The sequence below is a fragment of the Atractosteus spatula genome, chromosome 27, assembly GCF_055471065.1.
Source record: "Atractosteus spatula isolate fAtrSpa1 chromosome 27, fAtrSpa1.hap1, whole genome shotgun sequence".
In the NCBI taxonomy this organism is placed as follows: domain Eukaryota; kingdom Metazoa; phylum Chordata; class Actinopteri; order Semionotiformes; family Lepisosteidae; genus Atractosteus; species Atractosteus spatula.
Window position 1 is genome coordinate 2,897,798 of NC_142732.1, and position 19,917 is coordinate 2,917,714.

General features: G+C 40.6%; 1 protein-coding gene across 1 annotated transcript in view; it reads left to right on the top strand.

Annotated features, from left to right (window-relative positions):
* zzef1 (zinc finger, ZZ-type with EF hand domain 1) overlaps positions 1 to 19,917 on the top strand; it is a 42,403-nt gene that overhangs the window by 16,106 nt on the left and 6,380 nt on the right. Inside the window, exons 29-53 of the mRNA XM_088907045.1 lie at positions 156 to 669; positions 790 to 954; positions 1,238 to 1,357; positions 1,730 to 1,891; positions 2,383 to 2,512; positions 3,083 to 3,221; positions 3,767 to 3,932; positions 4,035 to 4,297; positions 5,125 to 5,294; positions 5,683 to 5,866; positions 6,114 to 6,286; positions 7,087 to 7,364; positions 7,535 to 7,709; positions 7,973 to 8,105; positions 8,250 to 8,473; positions 9,139 to 9,258; positions 9,377 to 9,571; positions 9,854 to 9,954; positions 10,162 to 10,297; positions 10,714 to 11,073; positions 11,361 to 11,504; positions 12,167 to 12,335; positions 13,150 to 13,248; positions 15,616 to 15,781; positions 16,441 to 16,591. Coding sequence (XP_088763171.1) covers positions 156 to 669; positions 790 to 954; positions 1,238 to 1,357; positions 1,730 to 1,891; positions 2,383 to 2,512; positions 3,083 to 3,221; positions 3,767 to 3,932; positions 4,035 to 4,297; positions 5,125 to 5,294; positions 5,683 to 5,866; positions 6,114 to 6,286; positions 7,087 to 7,364; positions 7,535 to 7,709; positions 7,973 to 8,105; positions 8,250 to 8,473; positions 9,139 to 9,258; positions 9,377 to 9,571; positions 9,854 to 9,954; positions 10,162 to 10,297; positions 10,714 to 11,073; positions 11,361 to 11,504; positions 12,167 to 12,335; positions 13,150 to 13,248; positions 15,616 to 15,781; positions 16,441 to 16,591 — 4,637 coding nt within the window. The remainder of the gene's footprint in view (positions 1 to 155; positions 670 to 789; positions 955 to 1,237; positions 1,358 to 1,729; positions 1,892 to 2,382; positions 2,513 to 3,082; positions 3,222 to 3,766; positions 3,933 to 4,034; positions 4,298 to 5,124; positions 5,295 to 5,682; positions 5,867 to 6,113; positions 6,287 to 7,086; positions 7,365 to 7,534; positions 7,710 to 7,972; positions 8,106 to 8,249; positions 8,474 to 9,138; positions 9,259 to 9,376; positions 9,572 to 9,853; positions 9,955 to 10,161; positions 10,298 to 10,713; positions 11,074 to 11,360; positions 11,505 to 12,166; positions 12,336 to 13,149; positions 13,249 to 15,615; positions 15,782 to 16,440; positions 16,592 to 19,917) is intronic.

Consider the following 19,917-nt stretch of genomic DNA (forward strand, 5'->3'; position numbering starts at 1 on the left):
AAGAGGATGTTTTCATTCCGGGACTTAGCAGTAATTCATACTTATATTTTTAAAAGTCTATGTCCAGTTCATTAGTAAAGCAAGGCTTGGCACTTTGCAGAGCTTCATTCTTCTCATATCATCCATCCTCATTGCTCTTTGCTGTATCTTTGCAGCGGAAATCTGCATCGAGAAAAGCCTGCTGCTTTTTAAATTCAGCCCCGGTGGAGCTCAGCCGCACGACGGGGAGCACAGGAGGGAGGCGGGAGGCACAGGGCGGGCTCCTCTGTTACTGCAGAGGTCAGTGTCCATTTCCGAGGGAGATTTCCAGGCCAGTGCCCCTTCTGCATCGCAGGCCGACGCCCCAGAGGATGCCTTGGTCTCGGAGCCAAGCCGCCCAGCCTCCGGAATGGCACAGGAGAAGCCCGGGGGTGCCTTGTCTTCGGATGCAAGCGGTTCCGCAGCTGCGGTCCCCAACAAAGGGTCGGCGGAGAGCCTTCATCTTCAGAGTGGCGAGCCTGCGTCTCCTTCCACTCCTACTCGAAAGGCCCCTTTCAGCAAGGGCCGCCTGCGCCTTCTGTCCTTCAGGTCCATGGAGGAGCCCAGGATTGTCCCTTCTGTTAAGGAGAAGTATCCCCTCTTGAAGCACATCATGGACTTCATAAAGGACCAAGCCGTCAGTGAGACACAGTAAGGCTGTCTTTCAGCAGTTACACTTTACGGCAGCTTACAGGTGTTGGGCGCTTTTAAAAGTTTGCATAGCAGTGTTTGCCCACTAAGTACAGTTCTCCTTTCTCTTGCTCTGCCCAGTGTCTTGCAGGTCCTCACTCTGAAGATGACCCAGGCACGGAGTGTGTCGGAGGTGCTGAAGACTGTGTGCCAGTGTTTTGGGTCACTGGGGGATCCTCACCTCTTCCAGGCCCCCTGTATCCTCTTCCTGCAGGAGATGCTGGCCTGTCAGAAGGACTTTACAAGGTGGGTGGGACTTTTTCCCCCACAGTGTGAAAAGCGGTCGTCGCAGAAAAAGACCTTTTTAGAGGAAGAATTGGAAGATGCAATGAAGTGCGATTTGTAGTACAGGTCACTGAAAATTTTGCAAGAGTCTTTATATAATTTTTCTGTAAAGATATTGAGAAATGTGCTGTGGTTCAGCTTGCATATAGATATGTCAGTTAAGAAAGGGACATGTGTTAAAGCTGTAATAATGACAAACTGATCTGTTGCCTGTGTCATAGCTGTGATCTCTGTGTCTGTGCAGTTACTTTGCCCAGTTGGCTGGCAGTGGGCACAGGTTGCGAGATGAAGTGCGCCAGTCCTACCATGCCCTGGTCCTGATATTGGTGGATGCAGTGCAGGGCTTCAGCATCCTTGATGACAAGTGAGATTTTTTTTTTAAAACAAGGTTTAGAAAGCAGCATGTTCCTTTAGAAACATCAGTGTGTCTTATGGGAATGCTTTGAGGTAGTAGGAATGGATAAGAGCGTTTAAAAAATATGTATATAGATGTTGGGATTAGTGGTTAAGATGAAGAATTAGCATTACCCTTCTCATTTTGGAATCAAAAGATATCACCGCAGTAATGACATGTAAAGTAAGCCTTGGATTCTCAAGAGGTAGAGTTTATGTAGTTACCGATACCATTTAAAGTGGAAAGCCACCATTTTTCATGAATAGATTTGCATCAGTTTTTGAAGTTAACATAACCCACTCTGTTATGGAGCTGTGACATCACCGATTTTTCCTTTCCCAGGTCTCTGCTCCCTGCTCTGTCTTGTGTGCAGACCTGCTTGCTTCATCTGCTGGATATGTGCTGGGAAGTGCAAGATCTCTCCTTGTTCCAGAAAATTAAACTGCCGGACCTCCTTCTAACCATGTCTCAGGAGAACATTAGTGTTCATGACATTGCCATCAGGTAGCACAGACACCTCCTGTATAATCTTAATAAGATTGAATCAGTAGGATTATTTATGGTCCAACTGTTGGTAAACATTTGAGCTCATGTCTAGCACTGGCCAAAATATTAGGGCCCCTCAGTAAATAACATTCTTGGCCTCTGTAAGTAGTAAGAGCATTTTTAACGGGACATAGCACGTATTTTGCAAAGTATGAAGATATTTACAGCGCAATCCAATTCTATTCTTTTTTTACAAGCTACCCTTGAGGTTCCAAAAAAAGGTAGTGGTGTATGAACTGCACTGCAAAGTGGTTTTTTACTACAGCTGAAATCCAGAACGTATACTGACCAGGAAGGGTTAGGCAGATGGTCTGTCTTGGTTGAGATTTCTTAATTTGCTCTATTAAAATGGGTAGCAAAGCCAAGAAAATAGAAAAGTTTAGGCTATAAAAATCGCCCTGAATAGCCATGCTTGATTAAGTTAACTAGCCCTGTCCTCCGATGTGCAGTCAGTGGACAGAGGAGGATGAGATCGCGGACTACGAGAGGAACTGCGAGTGGATGGATGAGTGCCAGGATGGGATGTTTGAGCGGTGGTACGACAAGATTGCTCAAGGAACTCCTGAGGACAGGAGAAAGGTGGGACCGGGCAGTTTGTCCGCTCTTGTGGGAATAATTGGTTAAATGTGGAAATTCCACACATTTAAGGCTTTAGACTGCCATCACACTGTTAGAAATGCTCCACAAACATCTTTTGAAACTCCACACCTCAGCTTTGTTTCAATAAGTCATGTATTCATATTCTACGTCATAAATGAATTCCCTTTTAGTTTGCAGTTGTGATCCTATGTACTTATTTTGCAACAGAGTTTGAAACAATCCCCTAGATAAACCATTATACTTCAGCTAAATCTTCTCTCAATCTCCTCTCTTCTAAACTGAAGAGTTTAGCCTGTTCCTGTCCATCCAGGATAGGATCCATGCAATAAAGGATAGAAGTGTAACCGAACATAATTGTTTGCTTTTTTGAGAGGTAGAATTCAACACACCACAGTTTTGTGGTAGGTACTGTACAAAGAATTTATGTGTTGATTTAGAGTTTTATCTGAAACACAAAGCAGGTTGAAGCAGCTAGGTGTTGGTTCATTAAAAGAAAAGGAAAATAGTGCTATGGTGAACACGTACGTCTTTCTGGTTGCCCCTGTCCAGATGCACATGTTCATTGCTCGATATTGTGACCTGTTAAATGTGGAAATCTCTTGTGATGGCTGTGAGAGGATCGCACCCTGGCACCGATATCGCTGCCTGCAGTGTACCGACATGGACCTGTGCAAAACATGCTTCTTAAGTAAGTTCTATTTACATTATGGGGGGAATTAACATGGTTATGGTTTATTGTTCATTAAGTTAAGCATTGACTTGCAGCATGTTTTTAAATTGAACCCAAAGCTTTTCTAAACAGTCCTTTCGGGGGCTTTTGATGTCCTAAAGGAAGCACAGTAATGGTCCTATATCAGGGATTCCATGTGCCATCTTCAGGACGCCCATGGCTGTTGGTTTTCATTCCACTCAACCCAATAGTTACATAATTAAATAATTATAGAACTATACTGAAACAATAAGTTGCTCAATATTTGGAGATTTTAAGTTTAAGTATTCCATTTTGAGTATTTCATAGCTGTAATTAACTGAAATGTTCAAGTGATTAACAGTATTAGCTCGATTTATATCGCAGAGCTGGGTAAGAATAACTCCGAGCCGATGTGGGAACGTCGAGGACGAGGTCTGGTAGCCCCTGCTTTAGATGACTGAGTGATGGTAGATGTTAACCCTTCTGAAACGGATTTTGATAAAGGGTGTTTCGTGGTGTGTTTTTTTTTTGCACAAATGCAGGTGGGGCTAAACCTGAGGGTCACGAGGATGACCATGAGATGGTCAATATGGAGTACGCCTGTGACCACTGCCAGGGACTGATCGTTGGCAGCAGAATCAACTGCAATGTGTGTGAAGATTTCGATCTGTGCTACGGTTGTTACAATGCAAAGAAATACCCCGACAGGTAAGCTGGACATGCTTCTCACTTTCCTGAGTCCTATGCCAACATTTTCGTTTTGAACTTGACATTTTTACACTCTTTTTTGTTGTGCACCCCCTGTTATAGCCATTTGCCGACCCACCGCATCACCGTCTACCCCATGGTGACTATCCGGATCAGTGATCGTCACAGGCTCATTCAGCCCTATATCCATAACTACTCCTGGCTGCTGTTTGCCGCTCTGGCTCTTTACACCTCAGACCTCACCAGCGAGCAAGAGATGGAGGGAGAAGCCCTGGACTCCCAAACGCTTGCTAGAGCCACAGCTCTGCAGACCCGCTGCTCTGAGCTCATTGCAGACTGCCTGCTCAAAGGACAAACTGGCAAAGGTGATTTGCTTTTACTCTTATTGTTACTGTAAATGCTGAGCATGACTCAGTGGTCTCTTATTGGCCTCTTTATGCTTTTCAGTGTGTAACTGCGTGAGCATGCATAGGCTGCAAAGGAACAGCTAAAGGTTTATTCCGTCCTGTAAGGAAAAGGAAAGAAACACAATGTTTCAGCTGTGACACAAACCTTCTTCACATGCCTGAAGAAGGCTCCAGAGCCAGAACATTGTTTTTCTTTCCTTTCCTTACAGCACAGAATAAAGCTTTAGCTGTTCCTTTGCATCTTCAACCTTATGCAACGTATCCCATATGTACAACTTCGCTTACATCAGTGACGATACCCTATGATATATATATTTCACAGCAGATCCCTCTGTTTAACATTTGTCCTTAAATGGGGTTGATCTAATCATTCTCAGAGTTTACCTGCAGTTGCTCTTGTGCAGTCTATAAGAGATCTGGCCCTCTGCTTTTAAAAGGAGAATGTATTCTTCATCTTATTCATTGAAGTGGGATAGGATGCCCAGATTGGTGTACTGGGATAACATAACTGTTTTTATATGTAAATTTAGAGGACTGATCAATATGCAGTTGCCTTTTTTCTGAAACAAATGTCAGTTTTAAAGAACTTTAGCGTTTTTTGTCGCAACTAGAGTAAACTTGAAAAGAGTTACTAACTTCAGCTTATTCCAGCAGTACAATATGTATGTGTCTGTGATTCTCACTTAGATGGCACTGTTTTGTAAATGATGAAAAGCACTGCTTTAGCTTATTTGTATCTGAAAGAAATGGACAATAGGCCTGAGCTGTGAACTCTTGCGTTACAGGCCTGAGAGCCTCAGCTCTCCTCTCGTTGTTGTCGCCCAATGATTCGGCTTCCGAGAGCGAGCTTTGCCCTGTCAGCACCGAGTCCAGCCAGGAGCTGAGCACTACCGATTCCTCCTCCCTGCCTGGTAGCACTGCTGCAGTGTGCTCTCCACTACCTTCCCGGGACAAGGTACAAGTGCCCTGAGATTTTCCCTGATGTACAGTACAGGAGATTTGTTGCTCAGACTTTGCAAATATTACCTAGGAGACTCAAGAGCTCAGCACATTTTCAAGGAAAGACTGAGTCATTTTTTTTTCTTCACAGTCATTCATTTTTTTTTGTGATCATGGTATTAATATGATAAGTACAACATTAGGATAAAATATTAAATTGCCTACATTTGATTATTTTAGAACAAAATCAAATATATTATGTGTTTAGTCCAATGATTTCAAGTGACCATAAGTATTAGAGACACATTGCAAAATAATATTTTAAAATACAAACTAGTGCTCTCGTAAAGACAGTTCTTCCAGGTTAAACCATTTAAATCTTCATATGTGATTTCTTCTGCAAGAACAAGGACCACTCCCAGGATGGAGAGCTAAATCCTGTTCCCAAAGAAGCATCAGGACTTGAGACTTCTAATGACGCAGAGGGCAAGAAAAAGAGACTGTTGTCACAAGACACACTGGATTCCGCTAGCTTCAGCCAGACACCCTCTGTATCCAGCGAGGATACCCTGTCCCCGGTCATCAGAGGTATGGAACTGCTGTTCCCTGTATCACAGGGAAATGGTTAGAAATGAGTAGAGATGTGGTAGTAGAGATATAACAGTACTCGGTTCCGTTGTTTTATGATTGTTTAGTCCACTGGTCCTCAGAACAAAAAATATTTTAAGTTACTCTAGTTTGGCATATGACTGAAGGTGCCCTGACTCAGTTGTCTCTCATTTGTGTCATATGCTGTTTCATGAAGTCAGTGATGGTCTCTCATGATTTCCCTTAGGCTCTGAATGCAGTGCAGAGACAGCAACCACACCCGTACTGGACTCGCATGATGTTTCCAAAGAGCAGGACGAGAAGACGGCCAGGGTTCCGCTCCAAGAGCATGTGTTTGCAGAGTGCTCCCGAGAGCGAATTCTGGGACTGCTGGCTGCTATGCTGCCTCCAGCTAAACCGGTATGAGCCTTCTATCATCAGGGTGTCTGCAGCTCTTTACACCAGTCATTGTGCTGCCTTATTTTTTCTTAACTATCCAAGCAAATCCAATTCCCATTTTTTTAACTCATGTCTAACTGCTTTATTTTTCTGGGAAATTCCATTTGTATAAATATGTTATTGTTCTGGTTAAAAAAATAGAAATCCAGTCTTTTTCCAGAAGTGTATAAAGAGCAATGCTTTGTGGGGTACCTTTTTTATTATCATCTATTTGATGTCTGGGTGTGACAAGTCTTATCTGTGCCAGCACAAGGTATCAGCATTGATTCATCCAACCTCATGCTAGCCTGAAGGTAAAATAGATATCTAAGATATCTAATAAAAGAAAAGTCCCCACCAGATTTACAGTGGTTCATTTGGCCAGAGTGCATCCTGGTTTCTCTGGCAGTAGAGACCAGAGATTAGACTAGAGGTCATGTGACTCGCCCTCCCCTGGATGGGACCCCAGTTCACCACAGAGATCAAACCCCAGTAAAGCCGATCCCCCGCTCATACGTCTGGGTGGACTGGAACTACTGGAGCCAAAGAACTCACTCAAAGGTACAACTGAGTTACTTTTAACACAGCACCTGTTAATCAAGAGTCCAAAGGCCACTGAGTCCATGTGTCCATACTCACTATAAATGCTACAGCTAATGTAATAAAGGTTAGAAAATGCTCATTGAAGAGGACATTTACTTGGATATTGTTTGTAATGCATATAAAAGCCATTGTTACAAATCAATTTTTCTCATTCTAATTATGAACTTCCTTATATTTAGGGCTGCACCATGTCACTGTTCAATCTGAGGCCGATCCTACCTCTGCTGTTCCGGGTGGTGATCTCCAATGCAGGATGCCTCAACGAGACCTACCACCTGACCCTGGGGCTCCTCGGTCAGCTGCTGCTCAGGATTTCCCCAGCCGACTCTGATGCCGCCGTTACCGAAGCCCTGGAGGACAAGTTTGTGCTGCTGGCTCAGGGAGATGGTGCTCCACACGCTGATGGCTGGAAGACCACACAGCTTCTTTTCAGTCTGGGGGCCGTGTGTCTGGACAGGTGAGATTTACGGTCGGGGGAACTGAAAGGGGTCACACCCCAGAGTGGTGATGAGATCCACATGTAACGATGGCTGATTTTTCACTCACCCTTTAATTTAAATTGAGTCTAATGAAGGCGTTTCTAATTTCTTCTGAAGTTTTTAATTATTTTTTGTTGTCACATTTTAGCCGAATTGGTCTGGACTGGGCTTGCTCCGTTGCAGATATTCTGCAGGATCTTAATGCTTGCACAAAGTGGTGCGATGTCATTGCAGCCTTCACCAATCACTGTGTCAAACAGCTGCCTGTGCAGCTCAAACGCACAAACCTCTTCACTCTTCTTGTGCTTGTCGGTTTCCCAGAGGTAAGTCCATCCATCCATCCATCCATCCATCCAGCTGTTTTCTAACCACTGTATCCAGGGATGCCAAAGCCTAATCCAGTAAGCAGTGGAAGCCCATACATATGGCGTTTAGTGCTTTAAGACTTGATATTCTGGGAGCATCAATGTCTGTAGGTAGTCTTCATTTAAATGTTATATAGAAAATTAAATTTTTTTGTAAGCATAAATGATAAGTACTACTAAGACAAATTTGATGTTTTCGATTCTGATTTTTTGATACACAGGTTTTGTGTATGGGAACGCACTCAATTTTCATTGATAATGCCAACGAGCAGCACAATATGATCTTACTGAAGCACTTTACAGAGAAGAACCGGGCAGCTGTGGTGGATGTCAAAACCCGCAAGAGAAGGACAGGTCAGACTGAATCCTTTTTCTTTTAGCAAGACTGCATCTTCACGTGTGAAGAAGGCTCCACAGTCTAAATGTTGTCTCTTTTCTTTTCAGCGTGGAATAAAGCTTTACTTATTCCTATGTTTTTTTTTTGTGTTTCCTCTTCAGTGAAAGACTATCAGCTGGTACAGCCTCATGAATACGGTTGCACCCCTGAGACTCATGCCAGGAAGCAGACCCCACCTCAGTCTCATCTCAGCCACTACCTCCATAGCTTCATCATGATCATCAGTCACCTGCTGCAAAACAACCTGGAGTGCAGCTCCAGTGAGGCTGTAGAGGCCACATGGGTCTTATCTCTTGCTCTTAAAGGGCTTTACAACATTCTGAAGGTAACTTGATTAAATGGAACACTTTAACCAAGTATTTCAACCATAGATATCAAACAATTACAGAATATGAGCAGAAAAATACAAATTTAAAGAATCATAAGTGAGTTTATAGTATGAAATACATTTGCAATACTGTATTCAATATCATTAGGTATGACCTTATTGAGCATTTACCCACTCTAAGAAATGTTGATCAGGCGTATTTATCAATTTCAATATACACTGGTGGGGGATGTTACATCACTGTTCAGAGGGGTCAGCAGGCAAAGGTTAACCTTTTTTAAGGTTGTTTCCTGTTTGACATTGGCAAATTGGTTCCACAGATATGTTCTGTTGGACCTCAATATTGTTTGGCCGTGTTAATCTTAGATTTGCATTTTCATTGTGTCATCATTATATTAGTCAATCTTAATTCTTAACCAGAGCAGAGAGAATTGGTCTACCTTAATAGGCTTGTATTAAAATGTAGAAAAGTAGAGCTGATTTTCAAATTTTCTTTGTTCTGAACTAATAAAAGACACTTGTTAGGCAGTCATATTATTGCTGGCTACAGTTTTATTCAGTGCAGGTTCATAAGAGTGAAAACATGTTACTGCCTTCATCTCAAAACATTTTCTTTTGCAGTTTCAGTGTAACGTTTTAGGGTTTTTATGCTCTGATTACAGAAACACGGTGTTGAAGAGGCACAGGCAGCTATTCAACAGTCAGGGCTAATAAAACTACTGGTGAGAAAGTGCAGCAAAGGCACTGGGTTCAGTAAGATGTGGCTCCTTCGGGATCTTGAGGTAAGACTTGAGACTCCTTAGATGGTTGAAACGAGTCTGTAATGGTTTTCACATTTTCTTTGTAATAAGAGAAACCGGTCAGAGTTTTAACAGTTGTTTTTATTGTTGTTGCTTTCAGATCTTGTCTATAATGCTGTACTCCTCCAAGAAGGAAATCAACTCGATGGCTGAGGACACAGACACCGAGAACGAGGACAGGGAACAGGAGAAGGAGCCAGACTCTGATCACTCCAGCTGTTGTGCAGATGACCTGGACCCGAACAAACCAGACCCACTGGAGGGCCTGGATGAGGAGACGAAGATTTGTTTCCAGGTCTGAGAAAGCGGAAGGCTTGTATAGCCTGCATTCAGCCCTTTACTTCCTAGCTAAAAAGATTCTCTTGCACACCAAAAATTAATCTGCTCCATGACTTAACTTTTTGTAGAGAAAAACATTTCAGACCTGGCAGTGTGTAATGTCTGTTCCCATGAACTGTGATATGCAAAACTTTACATTGAAAGAAAATTGAGTAAAGTACTAAATTGTTTCATAGTATAATTATGTTCTTATGACATAAAATGTGACTCCTAAGGTGCCTTCCCCTGTCCGATATAGATAACTCATGATGCCCTCAATGCCCCCCTACATATTCTGCGTGCCATGTATGAGCTGCAGATGAAGAGAACAGACTCCTTCTTCCTGGAGGTGCAGAAGAGGTAAGTGATCCAATATGGTGAAAAGGGAGCTTGTTAGTTGACATAATTCACCATTAGCTAATTAAACAAATATTGATAAGCACCAAAGAATATTGACTCCTATTAATATACCAGCAGCTATCATATACAGTATGTCTTCTAGGCATGCATGATTTTATTTTTTTCCAATTTAAAACTGAAACTTTAATTGCCTTTTTTTTACTCAAGGTTCGACGGCGACATGATAAAGACAGATGAGACAATCCGCACGCTGGCACAGAAGTGGCAGCCTGCCAAGAGGACACGTTCAGGGGAGAGGAGCGCCAAGGCAGTGGACACTGACATGATTGTTATGCCATGTGTAGTAAGTGCGCACATGAAATGCACTTTGCCGGTGTCGGTTCATTTTTTCTAGCTAGGGTGGGCATTTGAGAGTAATTCTCATTTGACAGTCCAGGTTTTTAAATGGACATTTGGATTATTAATGGAGTAAAAATATCAAGAAGTAGTGCAAATTACCAGGAACATATAATATACGTTTTTGAAGATTAAAACTTAGATGTCATTTAAGTCTTTAGTAAATTACATGGGGTGAATGTGATTTTGATTTATTTTACATAGAAGCATGCAGTTGCAGCTTCATTTAGTAAAAATATTTTCAAGGATTGCACGTGGGTGTTTTTCACTGACGTCTATTTCTGCAAAATGTTAAGACTAGCAAAGTGATTCCAGGTTGAGAAAATCAGAATCAGTCAGGAAGCTCCCTCTTCCTCCAAACAGTCCAAACCCAGCCGCTGTGAGAAGGCCACAGAGGAGACCAACATGGTCACCCAGAAGCTGATCACCAACACGGAGAGCGACCTGCAGATGAGCTATGCCAAGCAGCGACGCACCAAGAGCTCAGCCTTGCTGCACAAGGAGCTGGATGCCCGCAGCAATAAGTCGGTGCGGCAGTACCTGTTCAAGGTCAATGAAGCCATCGCCATCCTTTATGCCCGGCACGTGCTGGCCTCCCTGCTGGCAGAGTGGCCAGAAGGGGTAGCCATGAGCGAAGAAGTGCTGGAGCTCAGCGGGGCCTCCCACATGGCCTACATTCTGGACATGCTGATGCAGCTGGAGGAGAAGCAGATGTGGGAGAAGGTGAGCAAGTCCCCCCGGTGTCTGAAACTGACAGAAGCACCTGACTCTTAAACATTGAATTAGGTGAATTTCTGCCATGTTCTTGAAGCTTAGCATTTTTAAAGTCTTCTGGGATTGCGAGAAAAATTGTCAAATGCATTTTGAAGCTATATAGCTTATCACTGGAATTTCTAAATGGGGAGGGGGGGGAGACAAAGACATAAAACCTGTTTGCTGGGGGGGGGGGGAAAAGGCCTTTTTGTCTCTTCGTGATGTGCACAAGTAAGAAGATTTAAATTTGTGTTTAGATTCTGCAGAAAGTTCTCAAGGGCTGTAGCAAGAGCATGCTGGGAAGCCTGTCCCTCACGGCCTGTCAGTTCATGGAAGAGCCAGGGATGGCAGTGCAGGTCAGGGAATCCAAGCACCCTTATGACAACAACACCAACTTTGAGGTAGGGACTCCAAATGTGTTTTTTTCTGGGTTTGAAAGCCTGCCATGCTAGACAACTCAACAGATCTAAAGTATCAGTTTTCCATCATCTTAGAAATATCAATTGTGTATGCCTAACCAAGTTTATGATCAAATTACAGATCGTTTGTTTTTTTTTAACAAAAAAAATATTCAGTCTTCCTAACCAGCATCAGCCTATGACTTCTGGGTTAATATTATCTTGGACTTGGTAGTTCCCTGTTCTTCTGTCAACTATAAGTATCCAACGTGAGGAATTTTTTAGTCAATTTGATCAGGAATAAGAGCCATGGAACAAATCACAGATTCATGTATGTTAATTCAATTATTTTGGCGTCTTTTAAAGATGGCCTTTTTGATGTAATGAGGCCAAATTACAAAATAAGTTGTTAAGTCATAGTGATGATTAGGTTGTGATTCTTAAAACAAGTTTTGGACTAGATTGCATTATAACCTTTACCCATCTGCCCAACTTCAAATAACTAGCCTCTCCTTTAATCGTGGGTCTCCATTGTTGAAGCCTATAACAAACAAAAGCTGTGGGTCTTAATCTGAAGTCTTAATTTGTTCTTTTCTGTTGCTGCGATAAAGCCTTCCAATGACTACAGAAGTCAGTAATCGCTTTCTGGGTTTTTCTGTTACTAGGACAAGGTCCATATCCCTGGTGCCATTTACCTGTCCGTTAAGTTTGATTCCCGCTGCCACACTGAGGAAGGCTGCGACGAGCTGCTCATGTCCAGCAGCAGCGATTTCCTCCAGGACCACCACAACTTCAGTGGCTCACCGCAGAAGTGGACGGATTTTGAAATTCCAGGTAATATTCGTTTTCATGTGTCTAATGTGTTTTTTTTTTAAATGTACATTCAGAAGCATGGTATATATTATGCAAAATATGTTGTCTTGAGAATATAATAAAACTTATCGTGAGAATAAGAATGAGAATGAATCATTCGTGAGAATGCACTGGAAGTGTATCAGTAATATACTGTATGCAGTTCAGGTGGGTATGTGTCTTTATGGACAGGAGGGCCAGAAGATATATGCAGTCATTTTCTCACTCTGTCTACTTTGTAACAGTTTAAATGTTTAAATGTTTAAATCTTAAATCTGTTTAGAAGAGATGAACAGCATTAAATTGCTACTTGCATTCACATTCAATTTTCATAACCCTTTTTTAAGTTGCGTGTCATAAATTCTGCTGCTTAGAAGGCATTATCAGCAGCAAGGCTCTTCATCTTTATTGCATTTTTTTATCTTTATTGCTCTTTGCAGTGATTTTCCTGTTTTTTTTCAAAAATGTAAATTTTCTGCAAATTGGATTTGTGAGCAGTCATTTTTGCACACGAGATATCTATTGCAGCATGTTGAAAGCCTTTCTTGTACTGGTCATTGACATATTTCTAACCATGTATCATGACTCTTTTGAATCTGATTTGATGACTTGTTTATCCATAATTTGCAATATGAGTTCACCAGAAACTTTTTGGAGCTTTTATTATAACATCACATGTTTTCCGAGAATACTCAGAAAGTTCTGAGTATAACTACCAGCTCAATTATACCAGTGAGATACATACTTAAAAAATATTCGCAAATAGCCTAACATATTTTTATGGGTATTTCTGCAGGGGATACCTTGTACTATAGGTTCATCTCTGACATGAGCAACACAGAATGGGGATACAAGTTTACAGTTACTGGAGGCCACAGAGGCAGATTCCAGACAGGTAAAACACCTTCTTCTGCTCTTGTGTGTTTTTGCTGTGTAGGGCCCAAGGTCCTGGAAACTTTTTTTTTCTCCCCCTCGATGGCAGAAAGATTCCTGTGCCACTCTCCTCCTTACTGCATCACGCCACCTTCTGTTGCCTTCCTCTCTGATTTGTCCCACCCCTGCTCGCTTCCTGTAACTTCTGTCCCACACAGTTTTCATCGCTCCTTTCCCACATGTCCAAACCACACTGGTCTTACTTCTGTCACCTGCCCTGTGGTCTCGGCCACTGGTGGCCTCCCTCTCGCTTCTTTATTTCTGATTCTCCATGCATCCCAAACATCCAGCCCTTCATTCCCATTTCCGTCGGGGCCTGTGTTCTTCATTCCTGCTTGTACTCCAGCACTGTGCTCCACTGAGCAGCACTCACGTTTCCCTTTTGACATGGGAAAATAGCTACAACCCTTTACTATCTACTCCAGCAGCTATTCTAGCGCTTCTTGATTGCACTGTACGAGAACATGCAGTATGACATTTTCCAGAAAAGCATGGGAATTTTTTAATAGAATCCAGACAGCGGCTGCAGTTTGTATTTCTTCACTGAAGAAATGACTAACAAATGGTCTTCTCCTTTCAAGAGAGCAGGGAAGTTACTTTTGGAAGAAACTGCATCATTTCAACAGGGATGGTTATACTGAAGCAATCAAAAATAAATGAATAAGTAAATCCCTTTTGACACCATGTAAAATAGCCATGTTGCTGAGGTTGGTTTTTGAGATATTATTGTGAGTTTTTAAGTGGAAACATGGCAAAAAATGAAACAGAGGCTAGGAATCTTAACAAATAATGACAATGATAGACAGTTGAGAAATTAAGTCTTTGTGTTCTTTACAAGAACTAAAAACATTTAAAGTTTACTTTGAGGCCGAGTTTCTCCAAGTTTTAGGAATGAAGTGATGTGAACTATAAGCTCAATTTTTCCACTTTTCCTGCTCAAATTTGTGATATTAGAGCCCAGCCAATTAGCAGTCACACAGTAATATATAACACAGCAGTATCCACAACAAGTTTTGCTGGAGCTATTTTTTCCCTCAAAATAAATGGAGGGCACCTAGACACTCCTACCCAGACGGGCTCATTCTGGCAAGTGTTGCAACTCGGTGATCTCCCAGATCATGGCAGATGTATTATTGACAGACTGTGCTTGACAGATATAACATCTTGCCTGGTAAGAAATCGCCACTGTGAAAGACCCCAGATGGTGAATGACAGTTTGCTGTCTCAAGAAAACCGATGGTACAAAGGTGTTTTCTTGTTAATAGTTATCAAGTTACATATGGTTACATATCTAATCCATAGTGATATAATAATCTACTATGTTGCTATAATAGTAATACAATCCGTCAAATTTTATCTACATCTAGAATTAATTTACTTTTGAAAATGCATAGACGAGATTGATTGGTTACTTCTTCTGCTTGCTTTATTGCATGACAATGGAGCAGTTTAGGGTCCTGTTTTTCATTTTTGATTTTTGATTGATTGAAAAGAATCAAGATTTTATCTACTAGCCACTGTACATGCTGGAAGTATCAAAGCATTTATGAGGTTGTTATTCTACTAGGGAAAAGCTGAGGTATATTCTTGGGATACCAGTTTCATGTAGCAAATTTAATTATGACAGATAGGAATCACAGTTTGACAAAACCTTTTATAGTTATTTCAACACAATCTCAAGTCATTATCTCAAATTACTCATCTTTCATTTGTGTGAGGACCTGTCAGATTTCTCTGTCTTTTCTTATTTAGGGTTCAGGCCAGAAAACATTTTGTTGAATTACTTTTGTCTTTTAGTCTTTAAAAATAATTGTGGTAAAACGTGATGAGTAGCTATAAATATTTAATACTACACATTTAAATAGCTCACCCTACAGGAGCATTTTTATGAATGTGTAGAAAGAAGCCTTCTACTCTGGTGCCTGAGGTCACATTCACTAAACCTTCTCCAGCTAGTGCTTTAGTGGAGATGTTGTCATACTCGAAACTGTATGCCAGCTTTTTTAAGTGTATGCCTAAGAATTTAGCATATAAGTAAATTATTAAAGTCTGAGCTTCAGGTCAAAATAAAGAAAAGTAATATGGCACAGCAAATCCACAAATGGGGGGGGGGGGTGGGGGAAAGGAAAAGCAGACAAAAGTAATAAGATTTTTCCCAACAACCTCTGTTCATGCGAAGATAATTTATATGCAACAACCACACATACTATGTATTTTTTTTTTAAATTAGTTTTGTGAAAATTCAGCTACTGGATGAAATGATAATGGAATAAAATTTTTCCAAATGCCCGCTCATCCATGATGCAAGTGGTGAATTTACTGTCTCTAGGGTTTGAGATCTTGAAGCAGATGTTGGCGGACGAGCAAACCCTTCTGGATCTGCCATTGGCTGACATCTGGGAGTGGCAGGTGGGCGTGGCCTGCCGACAGACCGGAAACCAACGTCTCAAAGCCATTCATTTATTGTTGAGGATTCTTCACTGCAGCTCCAACAGGTACAAGTCTTCAAGTGCTTCTGTGTCACATAACCAATTATCTTTAAATCAGGAGATCATTGAATGTCAAAAGTCATCGTAGATAAAGTGAGAAATCATTTGGATCTTTCACAGGTTCTGAAATATAGCTAAAGATTGAGTTTATTGTTGGACGTGTGAATCGCAATGCTTGCTCTTAAGAAATAATGGGCACCTTGAACTTTCCGTTATTTATTTTTTTTTCCATTTTAATCACTGTAAAGTTTTCATATCTAGTTGTAACTGTTCTGTTCAGTAGATAATCCTGAGACTTTATCCGTTGATAATTTAATTCCATATTTCATTCTGGGGTTAGCAGTGCTGCATTTGTTGTTGGTTTTTTTTTACCCAGATCACTGCAAATTCTAAAACTCATACAGAATGGAAATACTGAACATACGTGCCTCAAGACACAGAGCTTTATTAATATCCTACAGTGGGATTACCATTAAAAGCAAGGAGCAGTGGTCACCATGCAAACAAATTCTCTCAGGATTTGCATACAGAGCTCGCTGGTGCACAGAAGCAAATACTGATGCATGTGCTTGCAAAACATGAAGTAATTTTCCTAGCAGTATTTAAATATTTTCCAAGTGTTTGGATTTGATTTGATGGGAAGCTTTGTCATTCTTTGTTTGTAGTGGCTGTGACCTGACTCTGCTGAGGCCACTGTGGCAGCTCTTCAGCACCATGGAGAGCGGCTTGAGCCAGGACCCCACCAGTATTAGTGTCCTGCTGCCTCTGCACCGTGCGCTCACAGAGCTGTTCTTCATTGCAGAAAGCAGAGCTACAGTAAGTGGGCAACGGAGCACCTCTTGAGGATGAGAGTAGGCATAACTGAGAGGAAAAACAACCAAGTTCAGAAGCTACATTACACTGGTCTTCTCAGATGGTGAATGTGACAACACATACTGTAGGAAAAGTCCCTTTTCATTTAATCAGTAGGTGTTTGTTCATGAAAGCTCGTGATCTTATCTGACGTGAAGGTAAACATTGCTGATTTCGAAGGAAAATGCTTGAGAACACACATGATCTGTAGTCTAGACCACTTCAGTCCTGTTCACGAATGCAAGAAATATCCCAGTTTGGGAAGGAGAAGAATCTGCCATACTTGTTCTGTATTTTGGGTGAGAGATGTGTGGGATCATATTTTGTATCAGCACAGTAGGGCCTGGAGTTTTTTTTTGGACTAATTTTTTAACTTGTATTTCAATCCTCCTGCACAAAAAGTTACTGTAGGTATAGCCTAAAGGCGCTTATTAAACATGTATCCCATTGCAGTGCCTTAATCATCTTAGCCATTTAGTTATTCCGACTTATTCACTTAAAGCATATAGATGAACAGTAATGTGTATGACGTTTAATCAAACATTTTCTTCAGCAGCTAACAGCTGATGCAGTAATAAATAAAAATAGTCATCAGGGAAATATATAATGTATCAACAGAACAATCTTGCCTTGTTTGCAAATACATGAAGTATTCATATAATATATAAAGTGTTTGAATATATGAAGTACTGTAATCATATTTTGAAAATGAGTACAGTGACATAATTAAGATGCTGTAGCATATATCAAAACAGTTTAAAGCAAAACAAAAGATAAGACACTGAACCTTTAGTTCAGTGAAATGAAGTGTCCAGTGTGGCACTGTACTGTGTGTCTGGCTGTTAAATTTAAATATTGTTAAATGTATATTTGCTATTGTTCTTTAATGTTGCTGCTTTGAGATTATGCCCATATGGAGAAACACTTGGTAACACCTGGCAATTGTTATTTATTCTTATATGGTTAAAATGAGAAAATTTCACCTTCACTCCAGCATCAGACCAATTCAACTGCTGTGTTCTGTTTCTGTAGTGGTTGTATTTGTCCACTTCAGATTTGTCTTCATCCAAACTGCACCCTTGGTCTAATTTCTTGAAAATTTGGGAACTTCTTTTGTGAAACTTGTTTTTTTTATATAATTATTCTGGATTAAAGTTTGCAGTTAGTTTTTTTTTCTGCAGCAACACTGAAGTCTAATTTTGAAAATCCACATCAGATGAGTAAACATTTCAGTATGCTCTGTACCATCAAGGAGTTATTTGCGGAGTATAGTTAAACTGGACTTGTCAGAATAACTGTCAGTATACAATGATTTGATTGTCCTAGCAAAACTAACAAAATGTAAACGTTTACTATATGACAAACATTTTCACATCAGTGGAGTTGCCAGTAGCGACAGATTTGCAGTCAGTTGTTTTGATTAGTTCTTCAGTTCTCTTTTTGTTGAAAGCAGCAGTCTGTGGTAAATACTTCTTTCTCAGTTTACTGTAGGAATTGCCCTGCTCTTTATTACATTTGTTGAGAAATGAAGTGTCGTAGGATGGCTGACGTTTTCCAGGGAAATACTGTATTAGCGCAGACAATGTCAAATCATAAATTACAGCTGCTAGAGTTCCAAGCTTTCTTCTTCCTCTTTGTACTTTTTCATGGAGCACTGTCTGTCTCTCTCACAGTTGTCAGTTTTGGCCTTTGGCCTGTTTTGAGTAATATTGTGATTTTAGATATTGGTTTATTGTTATCCTGCTAAGTGTTGTGTAATGATAAATTGCAGGATTGGAAAAATAAGGTACTTCTGCTGGTGTCTAGTACACCAGTTGGATGTTGTTGCACTTCATTCAATTAAATTTTTCATTTTTTTTACCACAGCCCTTACACCAGGAGTAAGTGTCTTTCTGGATTAATGAATAGGCAAAAATGATCGAAACAGCTACTGCAACAATTCTTAAAAAGTAAAATGTTCCTTATTTTAAAATTGAAGGCACCCTTTCCTGTAGATGTTTTCACTGTGGTTATGTTTGTAGTCTCTTGCTTCACTACACACATCAAAGCGAAATCTATTCAAGGGATCCGTCAAGTATAATGATCCTTATAAACTTTGTGATAAGACTGACTATGTTTTATAAATGTTTGAATACTGATAGGCTTCATGAAATTCGACAATGGACTGTCATTAACAGATCCGTCTGTATAGAGATGGAAATAAATTGATGTCACTTTATTCTTTACATTGAATTTTATTAATGAATCTTAGACTACATCTGCCTTCATAATGACTAAAAGTTTTTCCACATGTGCTGGAGAAGTTTAATGGAAGCAGGCCAGATTATATTCGATGTAGTGACAGTATCAAGGCCTTTGTTTAAGTTCAGGATGTGTGTATGTCACTGAAAAACCTTTTGGTATACTATGGCTGTCAGCTAGATACCTAAGCAAGGAGTAAAGAGACATTAATAATGTGTAGGTGTTACTCATCATGCATTGCTGTAATCTTGCTGTTAAGTTGTTGTTTTTTTACATTTAATATTAACTTGATTAAAAACATTAGATCATCTTCATATATTTTTTCAAGAAGTGCCAGTCTCACATGTTTTGCTCATTACTTGTTGCCTATGGCAGGAATCAGCCATCTGTGAGCACAAAATGAGCTGGCCGATTAATATTTTAGTGGGTAGGCAAGTGGCTGCCCACTTAAGACATCCAAGAAACAAGTTTGTGCGGAGGAGTCTCTTTATCATTTAATGAATGAGTAAGAAAGGAGAAAGAAAGATGGAAAAATACTTTGGGTTAAGATGAATTGTCTTTTCAGGTCCATTCTGAGAATGCGATTTATCAGTTCAGTTTCTCTAAGCATCTTGCTTTAGGGGCATGCCTATTGTGTGAGGAAATTATGGAGGAAAACCACTGATTGAGTGGGTGCTTGGAGTCCGTACCTGGCATGAGGTTTTTTTAAAAAAAATTTCTATGCAGAGCAGAGGATTTCACCACTACTTTACAGTGGTGTGAAGAAAAATGAATTTCATGGAATATCAAGTGTATTTATAAGGGGTTAAAATGAATAAATCGCAGGCAGATGTGGTGCATGAAAAGTGAAGTGACTGCTCTGATATCTTCCATTACGTTTCTGACTTCTCATCAAAGTGATCTTTTCATAAAACGCCAAATACAGATTGTACGCTGCCTTATTGGAGTGCAAGGAAAATACTTAGCAATTATACCTCCTCAACAGAGTCTATATACATTTTCTATAATGCATCATTTATAGCAGTTACAAGGCTACTTTTAGTAGTCAG